This window comes from Hylobates moloch, unplaced genomic scaffold, assembly GCF_009828535.3.
Source record: "Hylobates moloch isolate HMO894 unplaced genomic scaffold, HMol_V3 SCAFFOLD_2, whole genome shotgun sequence".
In the NCBI taxonomy this organism is placed as follows: domain Eukaryota; kingdom Metazoa; phylum Chordata; class Mammalia; order Primates; family Hylobatidae; genus Hylobates; species Hylobates moloch.
The window spans coordinates 86,134,772-86,162,337 of record NW_026652277.1 but is presented as its reverse complement, the minus strand read 5'-3'; the positions used below and the strand labels follow the sequence as shown (position 1 = coordinate 86,162,337).

Here is a 27,566-nt window from a genome sequence, read left to right as displayed (position 1 = left end):
TAAGTGAAACATAGAATGTCTAAGTGAAACATAAGCAATGGAACGTCTAAGTGAAACTATGCCTATTAAAATTCTAGATTCAGATCAAGGACAAAATTTGTTAGAAACATCCAAAAGAATGTGCCCCTAAACTTCAAATCTGTTCCTATACATGTCTTTCCCATATTATTTCCTACTTGATTTTACTACTAAAAAGGATTTCTATGTTTATTTAGCTAATTAAAGCAATATCTTCTTTTTTTCTTTTCTTTTTTTACTATACGTTTTAGGGTACATGTGCACAACGTGCAGGTTTGTTACATATGTATACACGTGCCATGTTGGTGTGCTGCACCCATTAACTCGTCATTTAACATTAGGTATATCTCCTAATACTATCCCTCCCCGCTCCCCCCACCCCACAACAGGCCCCAGTGTGTGATGTTCCCCTTCCTGTGTCCATGTGTTCTCATTGTTCAATTCCCACCTATGAGTGAGAATATGCGGTGTTTGGTTTTTTGTCCTTGCAATAGTTTGCTGAGAATGATGGTTTCCAGCTTCATCCATGTCCCTACAAAAGATATGAACTCATCCTTTTTTATGGCTGCATAGTATTCCATGGTGTATATGTGCCACATTTTCTTAATCCAGTCTATCATTGTTGGACATTTGGCTTGGTTCTAAGACTTTGCTATTGTGAATAGTGCCGCAATAAACATACGTGTGCATGTGTCATTATAGCAGCATGATTTATAATCCTTTGGGTATATACCCATTAATGGGATGGCTGGGTCAAATGGTATTTCTAGTTCTAGATCCCTGAGGAATCGCCACACTGACTTCCTTATTGGAAAACCCACTGTTGAACATACTGAATGCCTGACTTCTATGTTACTACTTTTGTTTTTTAAAGTAGTAATATTACCTATGTATGTGTCTCTAAAGAATGTAATTCAGCTTTGTCTTTATTTGAACTTTTTGTAAATTGAATTGCAATATAAATATTCTTTAGTAACTTGCAGTGCTTTGCTCAGTGTTGTATCTGTTAAGACATATATCTGTTAAGATCCAGTCATATTATTGAATGAAGCTGTAATTCATCCTGCATTCATTGTTGGATGACACTATTGTGTGTGTGTGTTGTTTTCATTTTTAGTTTCCTAAATATTCTCACTTGCCAGCATTTTACCTGTAGCTCAATTATATTCTTATTATACACGTTATTCTTGGTATCTCTGAGGTGCTGCAAAAAGAGAATATATAATAAGTATTAAGGGAAGAATTTTTTTCTACTTCGTAGATTAGGTTCAAATAAGCCTCTGGAAAGCAGAAACTTGGTAGAACTTGTTCTTCACAGTACATGCATACTTGCTGTTTCACAAGCATGCGTGGTACTGTGAGGATGGAGGTGGTGAACTTTCCTGAGTTGTGAGGAGCATCCTTGAGTTTAGGATCATCTGGATTTCATATGTCATATTCAGGGTCACCTTTGTTGCCTGATAGTGAGTCGTAGGGAGATCTTTATGTTTAAACTTTTGCTGACCTGAGTTCTGATTACCATTGATGATTAGTTGGGTCATCTCTGAACTTTGTGCCCTTTTCATTCCCCATAAATCTGTGTCATCTCAAATGAAGTTTGCCATGTGCCACAAAGTGATAATTAATTTAGCCTTTATAGACTTTAAAACCTATTATTATTTCTCTAATCCTACTCTCAATTTTTATTTTTTATTTTTACTATATATTAAAAATTATAATTGCATATATTTATGGGATACAATGTGATGTTATAATTTTTTAATGTCATTAAAAAAATCTTGTCCTAGTGTTTATTTTACTTTTCTGTACTCTTTCTTTTCTTCCCTAAATAGGACTGAGTAATGAAAGCAAAGTGGCTTTTAGGGCCCAGGTGTTAGGCAACATGAGGCGAGAGATTTCATATTTCCTGTGGCCTCTCATATTTTACATCCGACATCTCCCAGTCCTTGTGTCACTCACTTAGGCAGTGTCTTACTGCTTTCTGCTCACTGTCCGTTATTTGTTTTTTTGGCAGCAACTTGAGCTGCATTGCTCATATACTGCAGAGATTTTAGCTGGTGTGTGCAGACCTACCGATTAGAATCTATAAAACAAGCCAGTGAACAGTTTTTCAATGTGGCATTAAATTAGAGCTAGTTTTGTGTTTTCTGCATTTTTTTGTTTTGTTTTTGTTGTTGTTGTTGTTATCATCTACACTATTAGTCTGAAAAATTTACATTGCTACATAGCCTGTTTTGGTAATTACTATAAGTTCTTATTTGACAATCAGTGTTTAAAATGAACATCTCTGGAAAATTATTTTATATCTAATTTTCCTTTAGATTATATCTGAAAAGTAGTAGAGAATCTTTCAAAATAGAAGCCTTATTTTGCATATCTTTTTATAAGGTAAAAAAAGTATTTCCCATTAGAAGTATAATGGTGTATGATCTATATCAGTCCAATTGATTTCTGAAATTTACCTTTTCTAGTTTTTTAAAACAGAAACATCAACACCAGTAGAAGTCTAAAATTAAATTGAATTGATTTTCACAATCTTGTTTCTCTGGAAACTTTAAAAGTTTCTTTTCCTGGTCTTTGTAAATATACACAAATTTTTAAACCTATTTTAAAACCATCACTTGCTTTTCCTATACCATTATAGTTCACATTTTTTTTTACTATATTATACTGTAAGTATTCTGTGTTATTACATAGTTTTAATGTTGTGATTTGTGATATTTATTTAGTAGATGTAACCTAATTTTACCTATTTGTACATTGTTACATTGTTGGAAATTTAGGTGTTTTGTTTTTAATAGTGACAGGGTCTTGCTCTGTCACCTAGGCTGATGTGCAGTGGCACAATCATAGCTTACTTAGGGCAGCCTGGAACTCCTGGGCTCAGTCTTCAAGCCTCAGTCACCTAGTAACTGAGACCATAGGTGTGCACCATCACACCCAACTATTTTATTTTTATTTGAACGTTTTGTAGAGATAGGGTCTCACTATGTTGCTCTGGCTGGTCTTGACCCTAGCTTCAAGTAATCCTCTTGGCTTCCCAAAATTCCGGGATTATAGGTGTAAGCCACCACATCTAGCCTGATATTTAGCTTTTATAAGAAAATAAAATTTAAATGTAGACATACCGTACTTTCATTCTTTTACATTATTTCAATATTATGTTCTAATTTAATAAGTATAAAGTGACATGTTAATTTTAATTTGGTTAATTGGGGGTAGAGAACTTTTATATATGTATTTACCATTTCTATGTCAATTACCTATTCATATGTTTTGCTATTAATCTATTTTGAACTCATTATTGTTTTAACTGATTTAAATATTTTTTGACTAGCACCATTAACTCTTTTTTGCCATACTTTATGGATTATTTTCTGAATGATTTTTTCACTTTAGTTATTATTTGTGCTACTAGTTTAACATTTTTATAGAGATAATATTTTGTTTTATTCATTTTACTGCTCAAAACTTAGAGAATTCAGACCAGAAACCTAACGATAATTGGTATTATTTTAAGGGAATATTCCTAGGCTTTAAAAAATACCCCTAATTTACTTTAATCTGATTAGGATGTTATAACTAACATCCCTAAGTGACACCCTAAGCTCTTTCTTTTCACCCAAAGTTTTCTTCACTCTGTCCTTTCTTTCACCCAATGAAAACATTAATCTGTGATGTAGAAAATGCTTTAGGACTGGAATTTGGCAGATACTTTTCCTTTATTAAAGTGGCCCAACAACTAATTTCTTAGGAAGTAATAGAGGCCTTTCTTTTTATTTGTGATTTAATATCACCTAGATATATACTTTAGTGTTGGATTTAGTATGTCAGTTTTATTTGGAACCTAAAGAATTCCTTCTATGTCTTCTATCTGATCTTTTGTTGGTTCCAAGGAAGAGTCTTTTACTTGGAGCAGCTTTGAGGATTGGTTCTGATCTATTTCTATTGTCTTCTTCAAGAACTTTTAGCTTTTACAATATCTTACTTTTACGTGTACCTGCTTTTCTTTCTTTTCTTCATTTATTTTTTCATTTGCTGATTAACTATGAGTTTGCTTTTTATTATAAGCTTTCTGAAGGCCTAAATCTTATTTTTTTCTGAATGGTTTTCCTTTTATCACTGTATACTTGGCAATGTCAGTATAAGGATATGAGTTGTTTTGATAGAAACTAAAATAAAATATAAAAGTAAATATTTTAAAACTTTAAAATAAATAGACATAAGAAAAGGGAAACAGACCTCTTCAGAATAGCAAACACAAAGAGACTCCTGGGACTGGTTTTCTTTTTTTTTTTTTTTTTTTTTTGAGATGGCGTCTCACTCTTGTCACCCAGGCTGGAGGGCAATGGCACGATCCTGGCTCACTGCAACTTCCACCTCCCAGGTTCAAGCAGTTCTCCTGCTTCAGCCTCCTGAGTAGCTGGGACTACAGGCGCATGCCACCATGCCCGCCTGGCTAATTTTGTGTATTTTAGTAGAGACAGGGTTTCACCATGTTGCCCAGGCTGGTCTCGAACCCCTGACCTCAGGCAATCCACCTGCCTCGGCCTCCCAAATTGCTGGAATTACAGGCATGAGCCACTGCGCCCGGCCGGTTTTCTTTTTTAAATCTCTTTAGTATGGTTCTATCAGTGTTAAAATGACTCGTACTTATACATTGAAAATGTCTTATTTTCTCTTTGTTCTTGAAGGTTAGTTCTGGTGAGTACACAATTATAAGTTAATACATATTTTGTCACAGTAGTTTGAAGATACTAGATCAAAGATATATGGCTTTTATTGTTGGTATTAATTATGTTGTCAGTCTAATTGTTCTCTTCTGTTAGTATACATTATACTTCTTTCCTCTGTGAATTCTTGTTGTTTCTTAGGCCTAAAAAACTTTCTTCCTTTATTTTTTCCCATATTGTTTCTTCTCCAGTGGTCTCTCTTAGTTTTTTTTTTTCTTTTTTTGAACTCTATTTAAAGATACTATATCTTCTTATTCTATTCTCTATGTCTCTTAACCTCTACTTATATATTGCATGCACATCATTTCTCTTTCCTATATTATGGATGATTTCTCTATGTACATTTTCCAGTTTATTGCCTTTCTCTTTACTTGTAACTAATTTGTTTATTATTTCATTCACTGAGTTTTAAATTTTAATGTTTTTATTTCTTTTTTGATATTTTTATTTTTCTCAAAGACTTCCTGTCATTCCATTTATAGTTATTCTATATTCCATATCAGATAAGTGTAATTAATGTCTGAAGTCTTTGAAGGTCCAATTTTTAAAATTTTTTTATTATTTAACATATTTCAAGTTTACTTGGTCAACTTTTATTATTAACCCATATTTGTCTGAACTTAGTCTATAAGAATTCTGAAAAACTGAACTGAGAGTGTTTTCCTTAAGAGTGGTTTTGTATTTGCATCTTGCAGTTGCCAGAAAAAAAAAAATTAGCTTCATCTCTCAGCATGCGGTTTCCTTGTGGCAGACCCAACGTAGATATGGCTGGATTTGCAGATTCTTAAAGGTGACTATTAATAATGCTACTGGCCGGGCACAGTGGCTCATGCCTGTAATCCCAGCACTTTGGGAGGCAAAGGCAGGAGGATCACCTGAGGTCAGGAGTTCGAGACCTGCCTGACCAACATGGAGAAATCCTGTCTCTACTAAAAATACAAAATTAGCCAGGCATGGTGGCACATGCCTGTAATCCCAGCTACTCGGGAGGCTGAGGCAGGAGAATTGCTTGAACCCCAGGAAGCAGAGGTTGTGGTGAGCTGAGATGGCACCATTGCACTCCAGCCTGGGCAACAAGAGTGAAATGCCGTCTCTCCAAAAAAAAAAAAAAATTGTGCTACTTACTGGTATTATTATTATTAATTATTGGGGGTTATTTGGGCTGGCACATTAGATCTTTGCCAGTCTACATTTCATGAATTCTATAGTCCTTTAGCCTTCATCTTAGAAATGTTAGTCTCTCTCCTACTTAATAAAGGCCAAAATCTTATTTGAAAATTTTGTGCTGGTGGTGCTTTTTGCCAGCAGAGCAACCCCAGCTTATTCTTTTTCTGAAAGTTTATTGTCTGATTTAATGTTATATCTGTTTATATTTTTCTTTTTCTTTTGACCATTGAGACCTCTCCTTCTTTCTTACGAATTCTGCAATACATTAAAATTTGCTGATTTATTTCGTGTTAAGATATACTATCGAATTCTGGAAATAAGGCAAAGGTTGGTTGATTGTCTGGTCAGTGACATACTGGGGCTTCATCTAACAGGACAACCTAATTATTACTTAAATTTCTAGGGGAATGTAATTTGGCAGGGCCCTGACCCTGTGAAGTTTCATATTAACCTATAGATCCCTCTATAATGTAGATATAAATGATTCTTGTACAGTAGAAAATAAGTCCCTGAAGTTATGGTAAGGGTTTATCATGTAAGATATTAACCAGTTTTGTGTCTAACGTAATGGTCTAATTCTACTTTTTTTAAAATTCAAGATTCAGTTCCTCAAATGCTTTTTACCCTCATTGATGCTATACATCATCGACATGTGTTAATTCTAAATCTGTATGAGAGTAAATGTTTTTAACTTTTGAAAAGTATCCTTTCAGATCATGATAAGCTGGATTGCATTTTGATACCTTTTTTTTTTTTCCTTGAGACAGAGTCTCACTATGTCACCCAGGCTAGAGTCCAGTGGCAGGATCTCGGCTCATTGCAACCTCTGCCTCCTGGGTTCAAGCGATTCTCCCGTCTCAATCTCCCGAGTAGCTGGAAATACAGGCACCTGCCACCACTCCTGGCTAATTTTTTGTATTTTTAGTAGAAGCGGGGTTTCACCTTCTAGCCAGGATGGTCTTGATTTCCTGACCTCATGATCTGCCTGCCTTGGCCTCCCAAATTGCTGGGATTACACGCGTGAGCCCCAACATTAGCAGAAGTAACTACTGAAGCAAAAATAATATTATTTTATTTTTTATTGAATTCTAAGTGATAATGGGGACTAGCTGAGTCACTGGCACATAGATTACATTCAATATTTGCTGTAATAAATGAATGAATACGTAACTAATTTCAACTATTATAGCTTTAATTTTGTTTTGTCCTATTCTTCAGAATTATGGCATTTTCAGGAATAATCTCCTCCCTTATAGGGAATCTTAACACATCTAATTATTTTTAAAACAACATTTTATGTAATTAGTTATAACAGAAACTTATTCTAAACTATGTATTTTTATAGTATATATATATTTTATATGTGAGTGAGAGCCTTTGAACGTTGTTTCTTTTGACTTTCAGTTGAGATTGAAGCATTTACCTTCACTCTAAGTGCACTGAAATTTTAAGAATTTTGTAAAACAGCTTTTGTTCAACATCACAGATTGGAGCTGCTCTGTTCTTAGAGGGACAGTGGGACAGCAGGGTCTCTCATTCTTGTTTAGTTAAGATGTGGGTTAGTTCCAGTGGTCATTTCTCTGGATATTTCAGCCACTAATTGCTTGCTTATTGTGTCATCTCTGCTGTGAGAAGCCAGATATATGTTAATAGCTATGGTTGATACTGCTAGATGTTTTGGTTATTTCTAATGTTTTATAGGCATGCTTGTAGCATTTCTGAGAAGAGGGTTTTTGTACTTTCTTATTTTCCAAACTTCCCACAAGTAACATCTAGGGTTGGTTGGTTTGTTTTATTCTTGATTTAAGCAGAGAGTTATTTCTTGGTTTAGACAATACATATTCATTATAGAATAATAGGAAAATAAAGAGGTTGAGACATAATTCTGGATGCTTCAGAAAGTAGGAAACACATTAGTGGCATTACTGCATGAGCCACCAACATTTAGGCATGATACCATCTGTCCCTGGGTCTCTGTGTCTCTTTATCCTACTGTCCAACTTGCTTACAGTGCTGGCCTGTTACAGAGGTTGATGGTGCAGTGTAATAGTTGTGTTTCCTTAATTCAGAGTAGTAATTAGTAATTTTTTAAATTTGGCAAGTGGTTGAACACTTTTTATGGATCCCCTGTGGATTATCAAAGTTTTTATGCCTTAAGAGAAATTGAGATATGATACATTTGGGTATGCAATGGGTTGATAAACAGCACAAGTCACTACATTTTTTGTTTGACGGAGTTTTGCACTATTGCCCAGGCTGGAGTGAAGTGGAATGAGCTCGGCTCACTGCAATCTCCACCTCCTGGGTTCAAGCGATTCTCTGCCTTGGCCTCCCAAGTAGCTGGGATTACAGGCGCACGCCAGCATGCCCAGCTAATTTTTGTATTTTTAGTAGAGATGGGGTTTCACCATGTTGGCCAGGCTGGTCTCGAACTCCTGACCTCAGGTGATCCACCTGCCTGGCCTCCCAAAGTCACTACATGTATATTTTTAATCTAACTTTGAACAAGTTAACTTACTCGCTTTAAAGTATGGGTCCCTAGTATTTAGTTTGAGATTAAACTTTCTCGTCGTCTCATGGTTAGGATTAAATGATACAGTATATGTAAGCAGTAAGTACTGTACATAATGCAAAGTAAATGCTTAATAAATTGTCTTATATTGATATTATTATATTCTCATTTCTCGCTGTTTTATCCTGTAAGTTCTTTATGTTTTACTTGATAAGCATCAAATATATTAGACATTCAAGTTAAAAAAAAAAAAAAAGATCTAGGTCTGACTTTGGACTCTACCCCTTACAAGTGACTTTAATGTTCCTGATTCTCAGTTTCTTCACATTAAGAAAAGAAAGGGAATGTTATTATCATTGTTATTGGGAGACTTGATGTAGTATACCAACTCTTTTGCCTAAATTCTTAGTTCACATTGTTCCAATAGACATAATTAGTTGGTTTAAGTTTATTTCCTTCATTAGTAGGGCTGTACAAATAGGTATCATAGAAAAAGAATCGGTCCTCATTCTAACAAGCATTCATAGACAGTCCTTCCATATAACCAAACTCTATCACTTGTTCACTTGTTCAGTGATAATTATGTACCTTTGATCTGAACTTTTTTTGTTAAATTTTATTTTACAGAATTCAGTTGTGAGATTGTGGCACTCATCTTTTTTCGTTATTCTCTTATAATTTGATGTATCTGATATTAGCAATGTGTATACATCTTTAAACAAATGTCAGTGACTCAAGGATAAAAATGATTTTTATAAAATCAGAAGGCATATGGTTTCTACAGCCCCCACATTCTTTTGACCTCACAAAATATTATGTTCTTATTATTATTTATTTTTGACATTTATTCAAATGCCATCCACTCCCCAATGATAAGGAAGTGAAATTCCATTTATTAAGCAGTTGCCTTTGAGAAGCTGGTCATAAATAGGCACAATTCGCTCTACATACTGACAGATGGCTGTTATTAAAGGTTGTTACGGAGGGCCCCAGAGCTTTCCAGATTCTCAAAAGAATCACATTAGTGTGAACAAGTCATTTCCCAAATCACACAGTCTAAGAGAAATCACTGCCTGCCCCATCTCCAAGCCCACAGGAGACATTTTTTTAGGAAATACAAGGACCTTTATGAAGGTGCCCACCATCCCTTCTTGTGGCTTTTGGATTCTTCTGGATATTAATTATCTTTAGCCTAAATCTGGATAAGTGCTTAGCAGGTAGCAAATGTTTTAAATATCTATAATTTTGATTCTTGTTTTCAACAGGTTATAGGAATTTAAATAGATACAACATATATATGTCTCTATTGCATTTTACTTATATGGGACTCATTGTTATAGCTTAGAGAGTTTATTTGAATCATCTTGATCTACTCACAGTATCTGTCTCTCCGGCTATTGTATAATCTAAAATTTGATTTTTAAGCTTTTGTACAAATTAATTATTTAAAAAACATTATAGTAGGGTTAAGTGCTGTGGTATGCTGTTAGAGGAGTGTCTTCAGTTACAATCTATACTCTGTGCATGCAGTTTATTCATCCACCCTGAAACTCATGTGGGAGAAAGAGCATCATATATTGGCCACTGGCTGGGAATATAAATACCCTGCTATTGAACAGTACCTCAACCTTCTAAGAGGAGGTCTACCAGTTGGAACTATAAGTACTAAGTGATCAAACAACACTCCTGCTTTTAGTTTTCACTTGATCCCAGTTTTGTTTATACTATGGCTACTTGATGGAGTATTGTTGTGCATACCTAAATTTGTATAGCACCTCTTTCAAATGAGTAGTTCTGGATATACACTTACTTGGTGTCCTACAATCAGGCAGGCACAGTTTATGGCAGGGCTAAATAACATGTGTAAATTTTTATTTTCTATAGAGAATAATGTTTACTTGACAAGAAAGATATGATTTGTTCTACACCCAGGGTCCCTCCTTTGTGATTTTCTAATTAGAGTAGGCTACAGACTCCATATAATATTCTGGTCAACTCCAAGCACATTGTATCTTACTGATCATGATATCTAAAGGACAGAGCTTCTTATTTCCCAACTTAGACCAGCTGGAGATCTTTATATACTACTCTGGCCCCTTCTCAAAGTGTACAGCCTGTACAGCCTTATGATTTACTTGAAATATGATTCCAAGTGGTAAACCAAATGGTAATATGTTGTCTCCAGAATTCACAAAAGCCTGTCAAGCATTGTATCGTTTTCTTAGTGATAGTAAATACATACTATAGCAACTTGTTTTTCACTTTAGAGGGAGTATTCCTACATGCATTAGACCCATAAACTTCTGAAGAATCCAGGGCTCTACCTAATAAGTGTCAGGGGCAGTGTTGATCCTTCCAGAAAATAACTACTTCTGGAACAACAGCACTGTGTAATTGGAAACACTACCTAATTAACTTTACAATCATTCACGGCTCTTCTCGAAGTTCCTCCTATCTTCTGCACAGTTAATATAGGAAAATTAATTGGGAAAGTGATAAGAATTTCTACCCATTTCATTCATATTTCAAGACTAATGTGGCACTAAGCTTTGTGAATCCTCTAGGTAAACATATAGGTCAAAATACCTTTGGGAATGCTACATTTACAGGAATAATTCCCTAAACCACTGAGCAACCAAGGTAGCTGCTAACTTCTATTGTGATTAAAAGAACCTACATAGGCCGGGCGCGGTGGCTCACACCTGTAATCCCAGCACTTTGGGAGGCCGTGGCCGGCAGATTACGAGGTTAGGAGATCAAGACCATCCTGGCTAACACGGTGAAACCCCGTCTCTACTAAAAATACAAAAAATTAGCTGGGTGTGGTGGCAGGCACCTGTAGTCCCAGCTACACTGGGAGGCTGAGGCAGGAGAATGGCGTGAACCGGGGAGGCAGAGCTTGCAGTGAGTGGAGATCCTGCCACTGCACTCCAGCCTGGGTGACAGACAGAAACTCCATCTAAAAAAAAAAAAAAAGAATCTACATAATTAGGTAACTCTGAAACAGCTGTGGGATGAGCCAGCACTCTGACACCTCAGCTGCTATCTGTAGCAACAAAATGCATGCCCTGTACCTACTTCTTTTCCTTGGTGATGCATTTCTAAATCAAGGGCTCAAATGAGTACTTTTGACTGGCAGAACTCACATGCAAAATCCTAACTGCAGAGTAATCTGGGAAGAATTACTTCTAGTTCTCCAGCTTCTGAAATACAGGAAGATGTGAAAGAAAAAGATTATCATGTATGTTGAGTGTGTCCTCCCACGGTTTGGACCACAGTAGCCTCACATATAATATTGTTGTCAGTCTTGGTTTCCATGTCAGCCTTTCAAAAAAATTCCACTGTATTTACAAAAGGGCAAGTGTCAATTAAAATGTAAGGAAGAATAGAGATTATTTTAATAATATTCATATAATTTTGAACCACATTAATGGTTATATTGTCTTTGTATTAACTTCAGTCATGTCGGGGAGAAACAGTTTATAGATATACTATGGAAGAGTTCTTTATGATGAAATTCTCTTCTCGTCAATGTTTTCCAGTAGGATTGTATTAACTCTAGAAAAATATATTTTATTTATAGTATTTAATTTTTCAAGGTTCAGTGAACTAAATTCACGTTATATAGCTGTGAATGCTTTTGTATTGTCATCCTAAATTATAACATTTCACTTATTGAGCACTTACTAGGTGCCTATCACTATGGTAAGCATTTTCACAATCTAACTTAATAGACATTTATCTTCAACTCTATAATCCAAGGGTCCCTAGCCACCAGGCCACACAGCAGGAAGTGAGCAGCAGGGGAGCTAGCATTACCTTCTGAACTTCCCCTCCTGTCAGATCAGTTGTGGCATTAGATTCTCATAGGAGTGCAAACCCTATTGTGAACTGTGCATGCAAGGGATCTAGGTTGCACACTCCTTATGAGAATCTTATGAGTGATGATCTGACGTGGAACAGTTTCATCTCAAAACAATCCACCCTGCCCCCCTTCCATGGAAAAATTGTCTTCCACAAAACTGGTCCCTGGTGCCAAAAAGGATGATAGATGACCTATCTGTCATCTATCTGGCTAATCTATCTAAAAGGTAAGAGCTTAAGTACCTTGATTTATCATCTCCTGTATTCATTCTGTATATAGCCTATTATCTAAACGATTATCTCTTGCTATTTCACTAAAACTTCCATTTTAGCACCCTGTTTCATGTTTCAAAATACTAACTGCTGTAGAAAATCTTAGAACCTAGAATATTACAGTTTGTGTATTTTATGATTGTGCTTGAGACTGACCCAGAATTACGTTGATACTTTTTATACTCCTCACAGCATTTAGCTCAGTAGTAAGGTCTTAGAAAATACATTTTGATTTGACTTGATGGAATATAGAAACCTACTCATTTTTATCTTTAGTTTCAGGTGCAGCATTATGTCTCTCAGAGTCTGGTAACCCTGGGAAGTTGCAGCTTGTTGAGAAAATCTATTATATCTCTGCTTCTATCAGAAGTAAATGGCTTTGCCGATGATTTGGGAGCCGTCAGTCAGGTACACATAACTTGAAACTGTAGCTCTCATTTATAGTTAATGTAACGATATGTTTTTCTTTTCTTTTCCCTTCTTTCCTCTCTTCTTTCCAGGCTGATGTTTTAGTTATTACCTTATGTCTAATATATGTGAGTAATATTACTGCCTACCAAAATTACAGAAAGATACTTTCAGAAAACAGTTCTGAAAATAAAACCACTTTATAATCCTTACTTGCATATATGTGCCAAAGATGCCATTGGTGACAGAAAAAGAGTGCTTAGATGAACGGCTTTAAATCCCTCCAGGCAGGCAGCATGTTTCTAAAGCAAAATGAGAGAAAAGTGAACTGGAGAGGATTCTAAATGGAGAGTAGTCCTTAACCAGTATTTTTCATTCCTTATTGCTCATGAAAATCATCGGGCTTTTAAATATCCTGTTGCCAAGTCATATGCCAATCCTATTACATAGGGGTCTCTGAATTTGGAATTCTGGTATTGGTATTATTAGAGCACTTCAGGTGATTTCAGTATGCAACCAAGCTTGAAGACCACTGCTCTAAGCCCTTTTATCTGTGGAAAGTCTTCTATACCACTGGTGACAAAGGTGTAGAAGGAACATAAGTCATTCCCATATTTTAATGTTGACACTGGTTTATTACATGTATTCCATTTGGCAGCTCATTTAATATTCTTATCATTTCTGTAGTCAAAGTCACAATGAAAGGAAATTAGAGATAGGTAGCAATGTCTTGGTAAAGAGAAAGAACTTTAATAAAATATTGTATATGTATATAATTTAAATGGCTTTTAACAAAGTACTGACATCTAATGACATAGTCTAAAAATATTATACAATCTAATTGAATTTGATGTTTGACATTGTGTATCCAGTCAGCAAATTTGCAATTGACTACAAAATGACAAACTCTCTTAAGGGCTCTGTTAGATTTTTTTAAAAAACTTGTTTTCTTTAATCCATCTTGAATTAATTTTTGTATAAGGTGTAAGGAAGGGATCCAGTTTCAGCTTTCTACATATGGCTAGCCAGTTTTCCCAGCACCATTTATTAAATAGGGAATCCTTTCCCCATTGCTTGTTTTTGTCAGGTTTGTCAAAGATCAGATAGTTGTACATATGCGGCATCATTTCTGAGGGCTCTGTTCTGTTCTATTGATCTATGTCTCTGTTGTGGTACCAGTACCATGCTATTTTGGTTACTGTAGCCTTGTAGTATAGTTTGAAGTCAGGTAGCGTGATGCCTCCAGCTTTGTTCTTTTGGCTTAGGATTGACTTGGCGATGCGGGCTCTTTTTTGGTTCCATATGAACTTTAAAGTAGTTTTTTCCAATTCTGTGAAGAAAGTCATTGGTAGCTTGATGGGGATGGCATTGAATCTATAAATTACCTTGGGCAGTATGGCCATTTTCATGATATTGATTCTTCCAACCCATGAGCATGGAATGTTCTTCCATTTGTTTGTATCCTCTTTGATTTCATTGAGCAGTGGTTTGTAGTTCTCCTTGAAGAGGTCCTTCACATCCCTTGTAAGTTGGATTCCTAGGTATTTTATTCTCTTTGTAGCAATTGTGAATGGGAGTTCACTCATGATTTGGCTGTCTGTTTGTCTGTGATTGGTGTACAAGAACGCTTGTGATTTTTGTACATTGATTTTGTATCCTGAGACTTTGCTGAAGTTGCTAATCAGCTTAAGGAGATTTTGGGCTGAGACGATGGGGTTTTCTAGATATACAATCATGTCATCTGCAAACAGGGACAATTTGACTTCCTCTTTTCCTAATTGAATACCCTTTATTTCCTTCTCCTGCCTGATGGCTCTGGCCAGAACTTCCAGCACTATGTTGAATAGGAGCGGTGAGAGAGGGCATCCCTGTCTTGTGCCAGTTTTCAGAGGGAATGCTTCCAGTTTTTGCCCATTCAGTATGATATTGGCTATGAGTTTGTCGTAGATAGCTGTTATGATTTTGAGATGCGTCCCATCACTACCTAATTTATTGAGAGTTTTTAGCATGAAGGGTTGTTGAATTTTGTCAAAGACCTTTTCTGCATCTATTGAGATAATCATGTGGTTTTTGTCTTTGGTTCTGTTTATATGCTGGATTACATTTATTGATTTGTGTATGTTGAACCAGCCTTGCATCCCAGGGATGAAGCCCACTTGATTATGGTGGAGAAGCTTTTTGATGTGCTGCTGGATTCGGTTTGCCAGTATTTTATTGAGGATTTTTGCATCAATGTTCATCAAGGATATTGGTCTGAAATTCTCTTTTTTGGTTATGTCTCTGCCAGGCTTTGGTATCAGGACGATGCTGGCTTCATAAAATGTGTTAGGGAGGATTCCCTCTTTTTCTATCGATTGGAATAGTTTCAGAAGGAATGGTACCAGTTCCTCCTTGTACCTCTGGTAGAATTGGGCTGTGAATCCATCAGGTCCTGGACTCTTTTTGGTTGGTAAGCTATTGATTATTGCCACAATTTCAGAACCTGTTATTGGTCTATTCAGAGATTCAACTTCTTCCTGGTTTAGTCTTGGGAGGGTGTATTTGTCAAGGAATTTATCCATTTCTTCTAGATTTTCTAGTTTATTTGCATAGAGGTGTTTGTAGTATTCTCTGATGGCAGATTGTATTTCTGTGGGATCGGTGGTGATATCCCCTTTTTCATTTTTTATTGCATCTATTTGATTCTTCTCTCTTTTCTTATTAGTCTTGCTAGCGGTCTATCAATTTTGTGATGATATCCCCTTTTGCATTTTTTATTGCATCTATTTGATTCTTCTCTCTTTTCTTATTAGTCTTGCTAGCGGTCTATCAATTTTGTTGATCTTTTCAAAAAACCTGCTCCTGGATTCATTAATTTTTTGAAGGGTTTTTTTGTGTCTCTATTTCCTTCAGTTCTGCTCTGATTTTAGTTATTTCTAGCCTTCTGCTAGCTTTTGAATGTGTTTGCTCTTGCTTTTGTAGTTCTTTTAATTGTGATGTTAGGGTGTCAATTTTGGATCTTTCCTTCTTTCTCTTGTGGGCATTTAGTGCTATAAATTTCCCTCTACACACTGCTTTGAACCTGTCCCAGAGATTCTGGTATGTTGTGTCTTTGTTCTCATTGGTTTCAAAGAACATCTTTATTTCTGCCTTCATTTAATTATGTACCCAGTCCTTCTTAAATGTTAGACCTAAAACCATTAAAATCCTACAAGAAAACCTAGGCAATACCATTCAGCACATAGGCGTGGGCAAGGACTTCATGTCTAAAACACCAAAAGCAGTGGCAACAAAAGCCAAAATTGACAAATGGGATCTCATTAAACTAAAGAGCTTCTGCACAGCAAAAGAAACTACCATCAGAGTGAACAGGCAACCTACAGAATGGGAGAAAATTTTTGCAACCTACTCATCTGACAAAGGGCTAATATCCAGAATCTACAATGAACTCAAACAAATTTACAAGAAAAAAACAAACAACCCCATCAAAAAGTGGGCAAAGGACATGAACAGACACTTCTCAAAAGAAGACATTTATGCAGCTAAAAAACACATGAAAAAATGCTCATCATCACTGGCCATCAGAGAAATGCAAATCAAAACCACAGTGAGATACCATCTCACACCAGTTAGAATGGCCATCATTAAAAAATCAGGAAACAACAGGTGCTGGAGAGGATGTGGAGAAATAGGAACACTTTTACACTGTTGGTGGGACTGTAAACTAGTTCAACCATTGTGGAAGTCAGTGTGGCGATTCCTCAGGGATCTAGAACTAGAAATACCATTTGACCCAGCCATCCCATTACTGGGTATATACCCAAAGGACTATAAATCATGCTGCTATAAAGACACATGCACACGTATGTTTATTGCGGCACTATTCACAATAGCAAAGAGTTGGAACCAACCCAAATGTCCAACAACAATAGACTGGATTAAGAAAATGTGGCACTGCAGCCATAAAGAATGATGAGTTCATGTCCTTTGTAGGGACATGGATGAAACTGGAAAACATCATTCTCAGTAAACTATCGCAAGGACAAAAAACCAAACACCGCATGTTCTCACTCATAGGTGGGAATTGAACAATGAGAACTCATGGACACAGGAAGGGGAACATCACACTCGGGGGACTGTTGTGGGGTTGGGGGAGGGGGGAGGGACAGCATTAGGAGATATACCTAATGCTAAATGACGAGTTAATGGGTGCAAGAAATCAACATGGCACATGGATACGTATGTAACAAACCTGCACATTGTGCACATGTACCCTAAAACCTAAAGTATAATAATAAAAAAAAAAACTTGTTTTCACTGTTGTCAAGGAGAAAAAAGTAAGCTATATTTACTAATTGAAAAGGAGCAAAGTGTTAAAATGTATGATGTTTTCATAGGAGTTCCAAGATGAAGGAATAGACCATGGTAGGTTGCAAGTCCCTGAAAATAATTTACGGAAAAGGAAGTACTTGAAAAATGCATTTGAATTGAATAAGCAGAGGATAACTGAATGTAGAGCCATTAGGGTGTTATTTAACAAGAGATGCCGAAGATTCTGGGGAAACAAGGTGAAGTCTTAGAGTTTAACAATAGGAAGCAATGTGGAAAGTGAGTTTAATTGAATTCGATTGTTTCGAGGATATCAGTAAGTGCAAAAAAAAAGATGTATATGTTCTCATTTAATTTTCGCAATAGCTCCATGAAGCAGTTATAATTTTCACAAACTTTATGGATAAGAATACAAAACATTAGAGTGATGAAGTAGCTTGACTAAGACTGCAGAAAGAGCATATCCTAAAGCCATAATTCAAACCTAGATGTTCTGACAGTTAAGATACTTTAAAATAATAAGAAGAAAAATAGCAATAACACAATAACAATAACTAGTGTTTGGCAGGTTTATGTTGTTGAATTCTGTTTGCTTGTATTTTGCTAAGGAGTTTTGCATTGGCCAAAGGACAGTATTTAATAATTGGTGCCAGGAAAACTGGGTATCCATATGCAAAAGAACAAAACTATATTTCATTTTTTATCATATACAAAAATCAAATTAAAATGGATTAAAGTCTTAAATGTAAGATCTGAAACTTTGCAACTACTAGAAGAAAACACCAGGAAGTGCTGTAGGACATTGGCCTGGACAAAGATTTTTTTGGGTAAGACCTTAAAAAACACAAGCAATAAAAGCAAAAATAGACAAATGAGAATATATCAAGGCAAAATGCTTCTGCACAGCAAAGGAAACAATTAGCAAAGTGAAGAGACAACCCACAAAATGGAAGAAAATATTTGCAAACTAGCTATCTGACAAAGGATTAATTACCAGAATATATAAAGAACTCAAACAACTGAATACTAAGAAAACAAACAATCTTAATTAAAAATGGGCAAAATACCTAATAGACGTTTCTCAAAAAAAGACATACAAATGGCTAGCAGGCATATGAAAAAAAAAAAGCTCAACAGTACTAATCATCAGGGAAATGCAAATCAAAACCACAATGAGTTATCATCTCACTCCAACTAGAATTAAAAAGACAAATAGTAACAAATGTTAGTGAGGATTTGGAGAAAGGCAAATGCTCATAGACTGTCGGTAGGAATATGAAGTAGTATAACCATTATGGAAAACAGTGTGGACATTCCTCAAAAATCTAAAAATAGAACTACCGTATGATCCAAGTATCCCACTGCTGGTATGTATCCAAAAGAAAGGAGAGATACCAGCACTCACATGCTCACAGTAGCCAAGATATGAAATCAACCTAAGTGTCCATCACTAAATGAATAATAAAGAGAATTTGGTATATATATACCAAATATATATATATACCAAATATATATATATACCAAATAATAATATTCCTCTCTCTCTCTCTCTCTCTATATATATATATAAAATGGAATATTCTTAAGCCATAAAAAGAATGAAATCTCATCATTTGCGGAGCATGGATGGAACTGTAGGTGATTATGTTAAGTGAAATAGGCCAGGCATAGAAAAACAAATAGTGTATGTTCTCACTCATATGTGCTGGGAGCTAAAGACATGGATCATATTGAGGCAGAGAGTAGAATGATGGTTACCAGAGGCAGGGAAGGGAAGAGAAGTTGGTTAATGAGTACGAAAATACGGTTAGATAGAAGGAATAAGTTCTAGTATTCAATAGTACAGTTAGTGAATTTTAGTTATAGTTAATTATAACTAAATTGTGGAAATTATAACATTTTTTATATTTCAAAATAGCTAGAAATGAAGAATTGTAATGTTTCCAACATAAAGAAAAGATAAATGTTTGCGGTGATAGATATCCCAATAACCCTGATTTGATAATGACGCATTGTATCCATGTATGAAAATATCCTATTTATCCCCAGTATATGTACAACTCTTATGTATCAGTTAAAAATGCATCAAAATATCCATTTAAATTCTGTGCATTCTACTATGTGTAAACTGTACCTCAACTAAAATATAGTTTTTGAAATCTTAACAAATTTTTTCAACCTAAAGGAAACATAATCTTTATCAGTGCTTTTATACTCAGTATTTTAGCTCACTTTAAAGACTTTATTTCTCTGTCGATATAATGAATGCTAAGATCTTACCAAGAACTATCTGAAGAATAGTTTTATTTTTAATGATATAAATTTTTCTAAGTAGTCACTAATTCAAAAAATGATTGTGTATGTATATATATGCATAACATATTGTACTCTATATAAGTCTGGTTGAATTTCCAAGGTATTTGATGGCAGAGGATAGATCTGTTTAATAAAGATTAATGGAGGATTCAATAATAATTATTATCATAAATATTTACTGAGCAGCCTTATGTGTCAAACATTATTCCACACATTTCATAGTCCTCCAAATATTTTGCATATATTTTTGTTTGAAATAAATAGCGATTCATTTTAATTTTATGTTATGTCATTTAATTCTCCTAACTACACTAGTAATTCATATTATTCCCATTTTACAAAAGAGGGCAATTAGGATTAGAGAGTTTAAATAGTCTGCCCACAGTCATAGGAAGTACAGCACCAGTTTGTCGAACCCACAAAGTCTGACTCTATAATCTAGAAGATAAAGTATGGAATAATTTCTGTTATTGACTAACCATGTCAGTTATTTGTATTTCACTAACACCATTTTATATTAATTTGTCTCATGCAAGTGGTATGTGTGTTGTCTCACCTACTTTTTAGCAGGGTAAGTAAAGTAGATATTTGTGTCAAATTTAACACATTTTTTATGTATATTCTGTGACCATTGAATCAGATTTTTGAAAGGTGATTTTGTGAACTCTTATCCTAGTATCCTTTCTCTAGCTGTGTTCAGTTGAATGGGTCTTGTTGAAATTATTTATGCAATATTGAGGATAAAAGTTTCCTAATATCTTGTCAAACATGTATTTTGGATTTCCCCCTTTATTGTCTTTTCTTTATCAATAGGTTAACATTAAGAAAATGTATCTGCCTTTTTTTTTTTTTAGTGACAGCATTTTCTTACTATGGTTATTGTATATTCACCATCTTATGACATAATCACTGTGGTTTTCTATTTATTTTAATAATAACTTTGAAAAAGTGGCTTCTTTATGTTATCATAGACTGGTGACCTATTTGATTTTCTAAGGGCCTACATTGTTTGGTTATTAAAAAATGAGAACAAAAGTCAAGCTATTGACTTTAATTATTAGGCTTTATGCCACTGGGACCTTGTGTTGGAAAGTTTTATGAGAAGCTGTTTTTCTGAAAGACTTTCTTCCTCTTTTCAAATGGAATCCAAGTTGCTAATATCTAGGAAGAGCAGTCAGCCAACAGCTAGAGTATCTGTGGGCAGAATATCTCTGTAAAAAGCAATATCCATGGTTTTAGTAAGTTTTTAAAATTTTTATATGAATTTTATTAATAGCTTGTATGTCTCTTTAGATATCTAGATAGTATGTGATTTTCACAGGATCAGCTTTCTGATCAGCTATTACTAGAAGTTTTTGCTACTGAAAGCTCTTATCAATATATGTTATGTCTTAATATTTTACAACGTAATGTGTTTTGTTTATTCTAGAAAAGTGACATTGAAAAAGAGGTATACATGTTCATTTTACATATGTGGATTTTTTTGTATTTATTTTATTTGATTTTACTTTAAATTCTGGGATACATGTGCTGAACATGCAGGTTTGTTACATAGGTATACATGCGCCATGGTGGTTTGTTGCGCCTGTCAACCCGTCATCTAGGTTTTAAGCCCTGCATGCATTAGGTATTTGTCTAATGCTCTCCCTCCCATTTCCCCCCACCCCACAACAGGCCCAGGTGTATGATGTTCCCCTGCCTGGGTCCATATGTTCTCATTGTTCAACTCCCACTTATGAGTGGGAACATGTGGCGTTTGGTTTTCTGTTCCTGTGTTGGTTTGCTGAGGACGATGGTTTCCGGATTCATCCATGTCCCTGCAAAGGTCATGAATTCGTTTTTTATGGCTGCATAGTATTCCATGGTGTATATGTGCCACATTTTCTTTAGTCTATCATTGATGGGCATTTGGGTGGATGTTTTAAAGAATACCAACTTAGCTCCAACCTGGACCCCATTAAAACAAAACAAAACCAAAAAAAAAGTACCAGCAGCTGCTTCGTCTTCCTTCTTCTAACTTGCTTTCAAGTTCCTGGGGCCTCAATATGCAAAGAGAATTGTTTATGGAACATTTATTTCTTTCTATGGAACCTTTAGAAAGAAAATGTTTTTATGAAGATATTTTAGTTGTTGACATGGTAAATAAGTTTAAGGTATTTCTGTTAAAAATTTTCAAAATTTATAATAAATCAAAGATCAGTATAGTTTTCTCTGTTTTTGACTGGTTTCTAGTTCATTTCATATTATATATTTATAAATTATATATAATATAAAATAATTTTATATTATATATTTATAAATTATATGTAACATAAAATAATTTTATAATATAAATTTATAAGATTTTATAATATAATTATGAGGCAGCGCTCCTTTCGCTGGGGCACTAGCTGCGGGGGGTCTGTTCCTGCCCACCCCTGATTCGGCAACGGATGAATAAAGTACACTGACACACGGATTATTCTGCTTTGCCAGTCCAGCTGAGGGTCCAAGCCGCTTACAGTCTCCAAGCTGAGTTCTGTAAACAGTTGCCACTGGGCCCCAATCAGATAGTGAGGCTCACTTTTATTCAGTAAGATTGATTAACAAAAGTTGTGAGTAAACACCACTAGAGGGTAAAGATTAAAGGCCAGGTTCCAAGGCCTAAAGCAAACAGCATTTGCTGGTAATAAACTTCTGCTGACCCCTTTCCCCCGCTCTCCCAAATAGGAAGCAGTAAAGTACCCGGTAGGACAAATGTTAGTCTTAAGCCCATATAAGTAAACAGGTTAGGAAGATACACTTCCCACATTCCTTTGTACTTGCACCCTAATCTTTCTGGCTCCTACAGAAACCCTGGCTGCCTTCAGCCAAGCAATCTGAAGCTATGCAAACTTTCAGGGCTTCCAAGAGAGTTTTTGACTATTACTATAATTATCTTTTATATTTTTCCCACCAGCCTGATCGAACCCCGACATAATTATAATTTTATAATATACATTTTATATTATATATAAAATGAACTAGGAATCAATCAGAAACAAGAGAAAAATAGGCTTAAGGATATGAAAAGGTAGTTTAATGGAAGAGAAAAGGCCGGGCGCGGTGGCTCATGCCTGTAATCCCAGCACTTTGGGAGGCCGAAGTGGACGGATCACCTGAGGTCGGGAGTTTGAGACCAGCGTGACCAACATGGAGAAACCCCGTCTCTACTAAAAATACAAAATTAGCCAGGCATGGTGGTGCATGCCTGTAATCCCAGCTACTTGGGAGGCTGAGGCAGGAGAATCACTTGAACCCAGGTGGAGGAGGTTGTGGTGAGCTGAGACTGCGCCATTGCACTCCAGCCTGGGCAACAAGAGTGAAACTCTGTATGAAAACAAAACAAAACAAAACACAGACACACACACACAAAAAAAAAAGAAGAAGAAGAGAAAAAATCTCCCAAAAAAAGAAAAAAAGGAAAAAATGCGGAGAAACGTAAAAGGTGATTTAACATGAATGATACTCAATCTCATGGTACCAAGTAAATGCAAATGACAAAAACAATAAAATGTTTCATATTGATTATATTGACACAATATCTTTTTAAAAATTACCTTGAAAACACTATCAGATACTATGATTATGTGGGGAAATAGAATTTATCTATTACCTGGGAAAATTAAAGATGCATATCCTGTAAAATATAGTAAATTCACTGTACTAAGGAGATCTGTACAAGGATGTTCATTTCAGCGTGTTTATAATAGCTTAAATTTGGATATAACATAAATTTCTATTTTAAAATATGGCTTGAGGTGGTATATCTAAAACGAGTATTTGATAATAGTTAAAGTGAATAAATTATTTCTGTATTAACATTCATAGATTTTGAAAAAAAATAATGTTGATCTAAAAGGAAGGATGAAGTATCTGAGAAGAAGAGATACCCAAATATACCCTTTTTTACAAATTGTAAATGAAAATAATTTTTACAAAATATAAATACAAAACAAATTATAAATACAAAACACATGACACTTTCACTGCATGTATACTTTTAAAAATTTATTTTAAGAATACAGAATCTGTAATGTTTTTAATTTATGTATTGCATGTCCTCAAGATGCATGTTTTTTGCATTGTAAATATTTTTATATAGGAAAGAAAACATCTTTTTAGGTGTCAGCCATATATTGATTTAAAATGAATCCTCAATTTTTAAGTGATTTTTCACAGAAATGTTTTTCTCCAAGATGCAGTTCATACCTCTATCTAATCATCATGTTTCTGGGTACAGTAGCCAAGCTATTAAAAATGAATAATGCTTTTGGAATACTGATAAGCACAGGTGAAATCTGAATTTAGAGTATTACATGCATACTTACATTAAATACTTCAGAGACCTAATGTTTACAAAGTAGATTAAAATTCTACATTAAAATAGATTTTAAAATTTGGAAGAAAAGCATATTAGGAGAAATCTCAAAAGTTCTGCAGCCTACATCAGGAAGCACTTTTACTTTTCTCTGTTTTCCTTGTAAAGTAAAATAAAAGCTAAGCAATTCATTAATAAAAATAGAACATGCAAATTAAATATTCTGAATCTGGAATGAATTTATACATTTACTTCTCTAAAACAAACTAATTTTCTATATCAAGGCAAAATGTAGCAACAAAATAAGCATTTTTAATAAGATAAAGAAAAGTAATCATAGCTCTGAGCATGAAACAGCTGACCTATTTCAGTTGAGAGAGGAACCATATTCTTTTCTGAAATCATACATGTCTTGATCATATCTAAGATCTACGAAGCCTGGCTCAGTCAGCAATCAATCTATCAGAGAGAATAGAATTATAATTTGCATCAAACTGTGCTCAAGTAGACAAAATAGAGACTAGGGGCCCTGGGCATGAACTTTTTTTATTTAATTTTGTTTTGTTTAACAAGAACTTAAGAGAAATTCTGGATAATGAGCCCTGTTTTATCAGATTTGTGCAGTTTTCTTCATTACTGGTGTTTGTAATTCAAATAACTATTAGGTATAAATGAAACAAGGCTGAACATTCCCCCAAAATACCGTATTGGCCTAAAAATTTCCACATCACTGAATGCCTTTTTGAAACTGCTACTTATTAAGAAAAACTTCCATTCCTGAGCTCAGCTGGCAACAAAGATAAAAGTTAGGGCATTTGCCACTTATAGGTTAGAACATTTTAAGAGACTCTCCAAGGGTAAACTAAATCAAATGATAAAGCGCATGAACTTTAGAATCAGATGTCTAGTTAAATTGTAGTGTGACCTTTGAAGTAGTCATGTCAACCAATCAAACCTAAAGGTTCTAGAATGAATTGCTAACTTGCAGGTAAAACAAATAGAAGAACATGTTAAATTAACCAGGAGGATGCAGTCAGTAAAACCTAGTTTGTGCAGGAAAAACAACTCATTTTCCTCAACAAATAGATTGCATTATAATGAAAAGAAGGAGACAGACCCAGACAAAGAATGTGCTTGTATTTTAAATGAGCCTGTATTTATAGCCATGTATCAGGAGTGGATTAACTGTGGTCCATGAGCCAAATCTGGCTTGCCACCTGCTTTTGTAAATAAAGTTTTACTGGAACACAAATACCTGAAACAGTGAAACATACAACAATCTCCAAAGCATTCAATATTTACTATCTTGATCTTTACGTAAAATGTTTGCCAATTCCTGGTATATGTAAATCTTATTTGTATCCTGATTTAAACAAACCAAAAAATAGAATACATAATTAGATAATTGGGGAAAATCTGCACAAGTGTGTATTGTGATTTTAAGGAATTTTTAATTTTTAAAACTTTGATAATATTATTTTAGTGATTTTTTAAAAGGTGCTTATTTTATAACTACATATTTAAATGATTAAATGAAAATTAAAATAATACTTAATCATTTTAAGCCTCAATTTATCTCTTCTTAAAATATTGACAACAGTGTCACCTATCTCATACAGTTTTTGGAGGTCTCATGAGGTAATCCATATTTTCATTTAGCAAACTTGTCGTCATAAGTGCACCATTGCTGTTAGCTGATATTATTATGACTATTCAACAACATATAAAGCTTAAAATATAAAACCCCACTGACATTAATACACATTTATAAAAATGAATGTTATTAGAACCATCTTCAGGAGCAAGTTTTCAGGTATTATGTTTGACAACGGATGTTTTTTAAACCATCTTCTGTGGAAGACAGGTCTGGGTAACCAGAAATATTTATTTATTTTTTTACTGTAGGTATGTAAACTTATGATATTCATCATCCTGTCAACATAAATATTGGACAAATATTTAAGAAATATTTTGGAGAGGTACCAAATTAGTCTCATTGTATTTTCTGAATTTCATTGTGTGACCATGGCACTGAGCATCTGAAGGGCATTAAAAGATTTGTTATGGGAGGCCAGAAAATAAAGGTTGCCTGATTTATAATTTTGCCTTTGCATAATGAATAAAGCTTTAAACTCTGTAAACTCAAATCTAAAATATGACTTACGGTACCAGATGAGATATAATAAAGCCACTACAATCTATCATTCTCACTGATTAAAATAATTTGAAAATAAATATAAAAGTCAACTACCTGTCTGGGCGCGGTGGCTCACCCCTGTAATCCCAGCACTTTGGGAGGGCGAGGCGAGTGGATCACCTGAGGTCAGGAGTTGGAGACCAGCCTGGCCGACATAGTGAAACCCCATCTCTACTAAAAATACAAAAAAATTAACTGAGTGTGGTGGTGGTGCCTTCAATCTCAGCTACTCAGGAGGCTGAGGCAGGAGAGTCACTTGAACCCAGGATGCAGAGGTTGCCATGAGCTGAGATTGTGCCATTGCACTCCAACCTGGGCGACAAGAGCAAAACTCTATCTCAAAAAAAAAAAAAAAAAAAAAAAAAAGTCAACTACGTGAGAACCCTGAAATATAAAAAAGTAGCATGTGAATTGTTAAAGAAGTCAAAATGAAGGGAAAAAACCTATGGAATACGTTTCTCATTTTTTCCTTTTTCTCAATGTCCAAGCTTTGATTTAAGAGCAGCCCCAGTCAAGGAACTCTGTTGTACTTGAGAGTAGCAAAATCTTTAACAGAAACAACTTTTGGGCAAGAAGACTGGTAATGGGGACATTATGAGCTGGAGAGTATGGAAGGAATCCTCGGGACTTTTGTTTTTCTTTTTGTATTTGTTTTTTTATCTAGTCCCTGCAGTGGGTTTTGTAATGGTTACGTAACTATGTACAAGTAGCAAGAATGGTGAAAACTCTGAGAAAAACTCAGTTTCTCTGGCAAGAAAAAGTAGGTAAAGAGACTTCTGGGAACAGAAGGGTGTGGTGGTGAATTAAGGTGAATCTTCCTACACAGAATTAAGAATATCCTTCTCCAGCCCTTTGCTATCTCTGGACAACTCTTCGGAGAGAGTTGGAGAAGGGCATCCTTAATTCTATGTAGGAAGGATATAATTTCCAGACTCACCCCTCACCTGTGTGAGGCAGACTCCAAACAACATAGCAGAGGCTTTGATAACAGAATTATGATGTAAACCACTGTATATAACCCAGGCAAACTCCCAAGTGGTACACATAATGGAATAAACCCGAACTTCAGAGTAAAGACATTGAAAACTGATAGTGAAACTACCACTAACAGAAGGTAGGGCAGAATTTGTACTCTGAACCTAATTATTTTGGTTGTCAGCGTGCCACCTGCTTCTGTAAATAAAGTTTTATTGGAATACAGCTTTTCTGTAGCTGCTTTTGTACTACAAAAAAGAAAATCAATATTCTATAAAAACAAAACAACTTAGTAGTCAGTGTGTCACAATATAATGCTTAGTATTTCTAGGATACAATCTAAAACTTCTCAATATACACAATTACAAAGAATCAGAAAAATGTTGACCCAGTTCTGAAGGCAAATGACAATCATCAGAAGTAATCCCTGAGGTAACCCAGATATTAAAATGACCA

At 35.0% G+C, this 27,566-nt stretch overlaps 1 protein-coding gene across 8 annotated transcripts in view; it reads left to right on the top strand.

Moving 5' to 3' along the window:
• MEI4 (meiotic double-stranded break formation protein 4) overlaps positions 1 to 27,566 on the top strand; it is a 383,241-nt gene that overhangs the window by 147,501 nt on the left and 208,174 nt on the right. For all 8 annotated transcript variants that reach the window (XR_009212197.1, XR_009212198.1, XR_009212196.1 and 5 more), the window contains exon 4: positions 12,844 to 12,975. Coding sequence is in view for 4 of the 8 variants with exons in the window: in XM_032152836.2 (XP_032008727.1) it covers positions 12,844 to 12,975 (132 nt within the window). In the remaining 4 variants the exon portion in view is untranslated. The remainder of the gene's footprint in view (positions 1 to 12,843; positions 12,976 to 27,566) is intronic.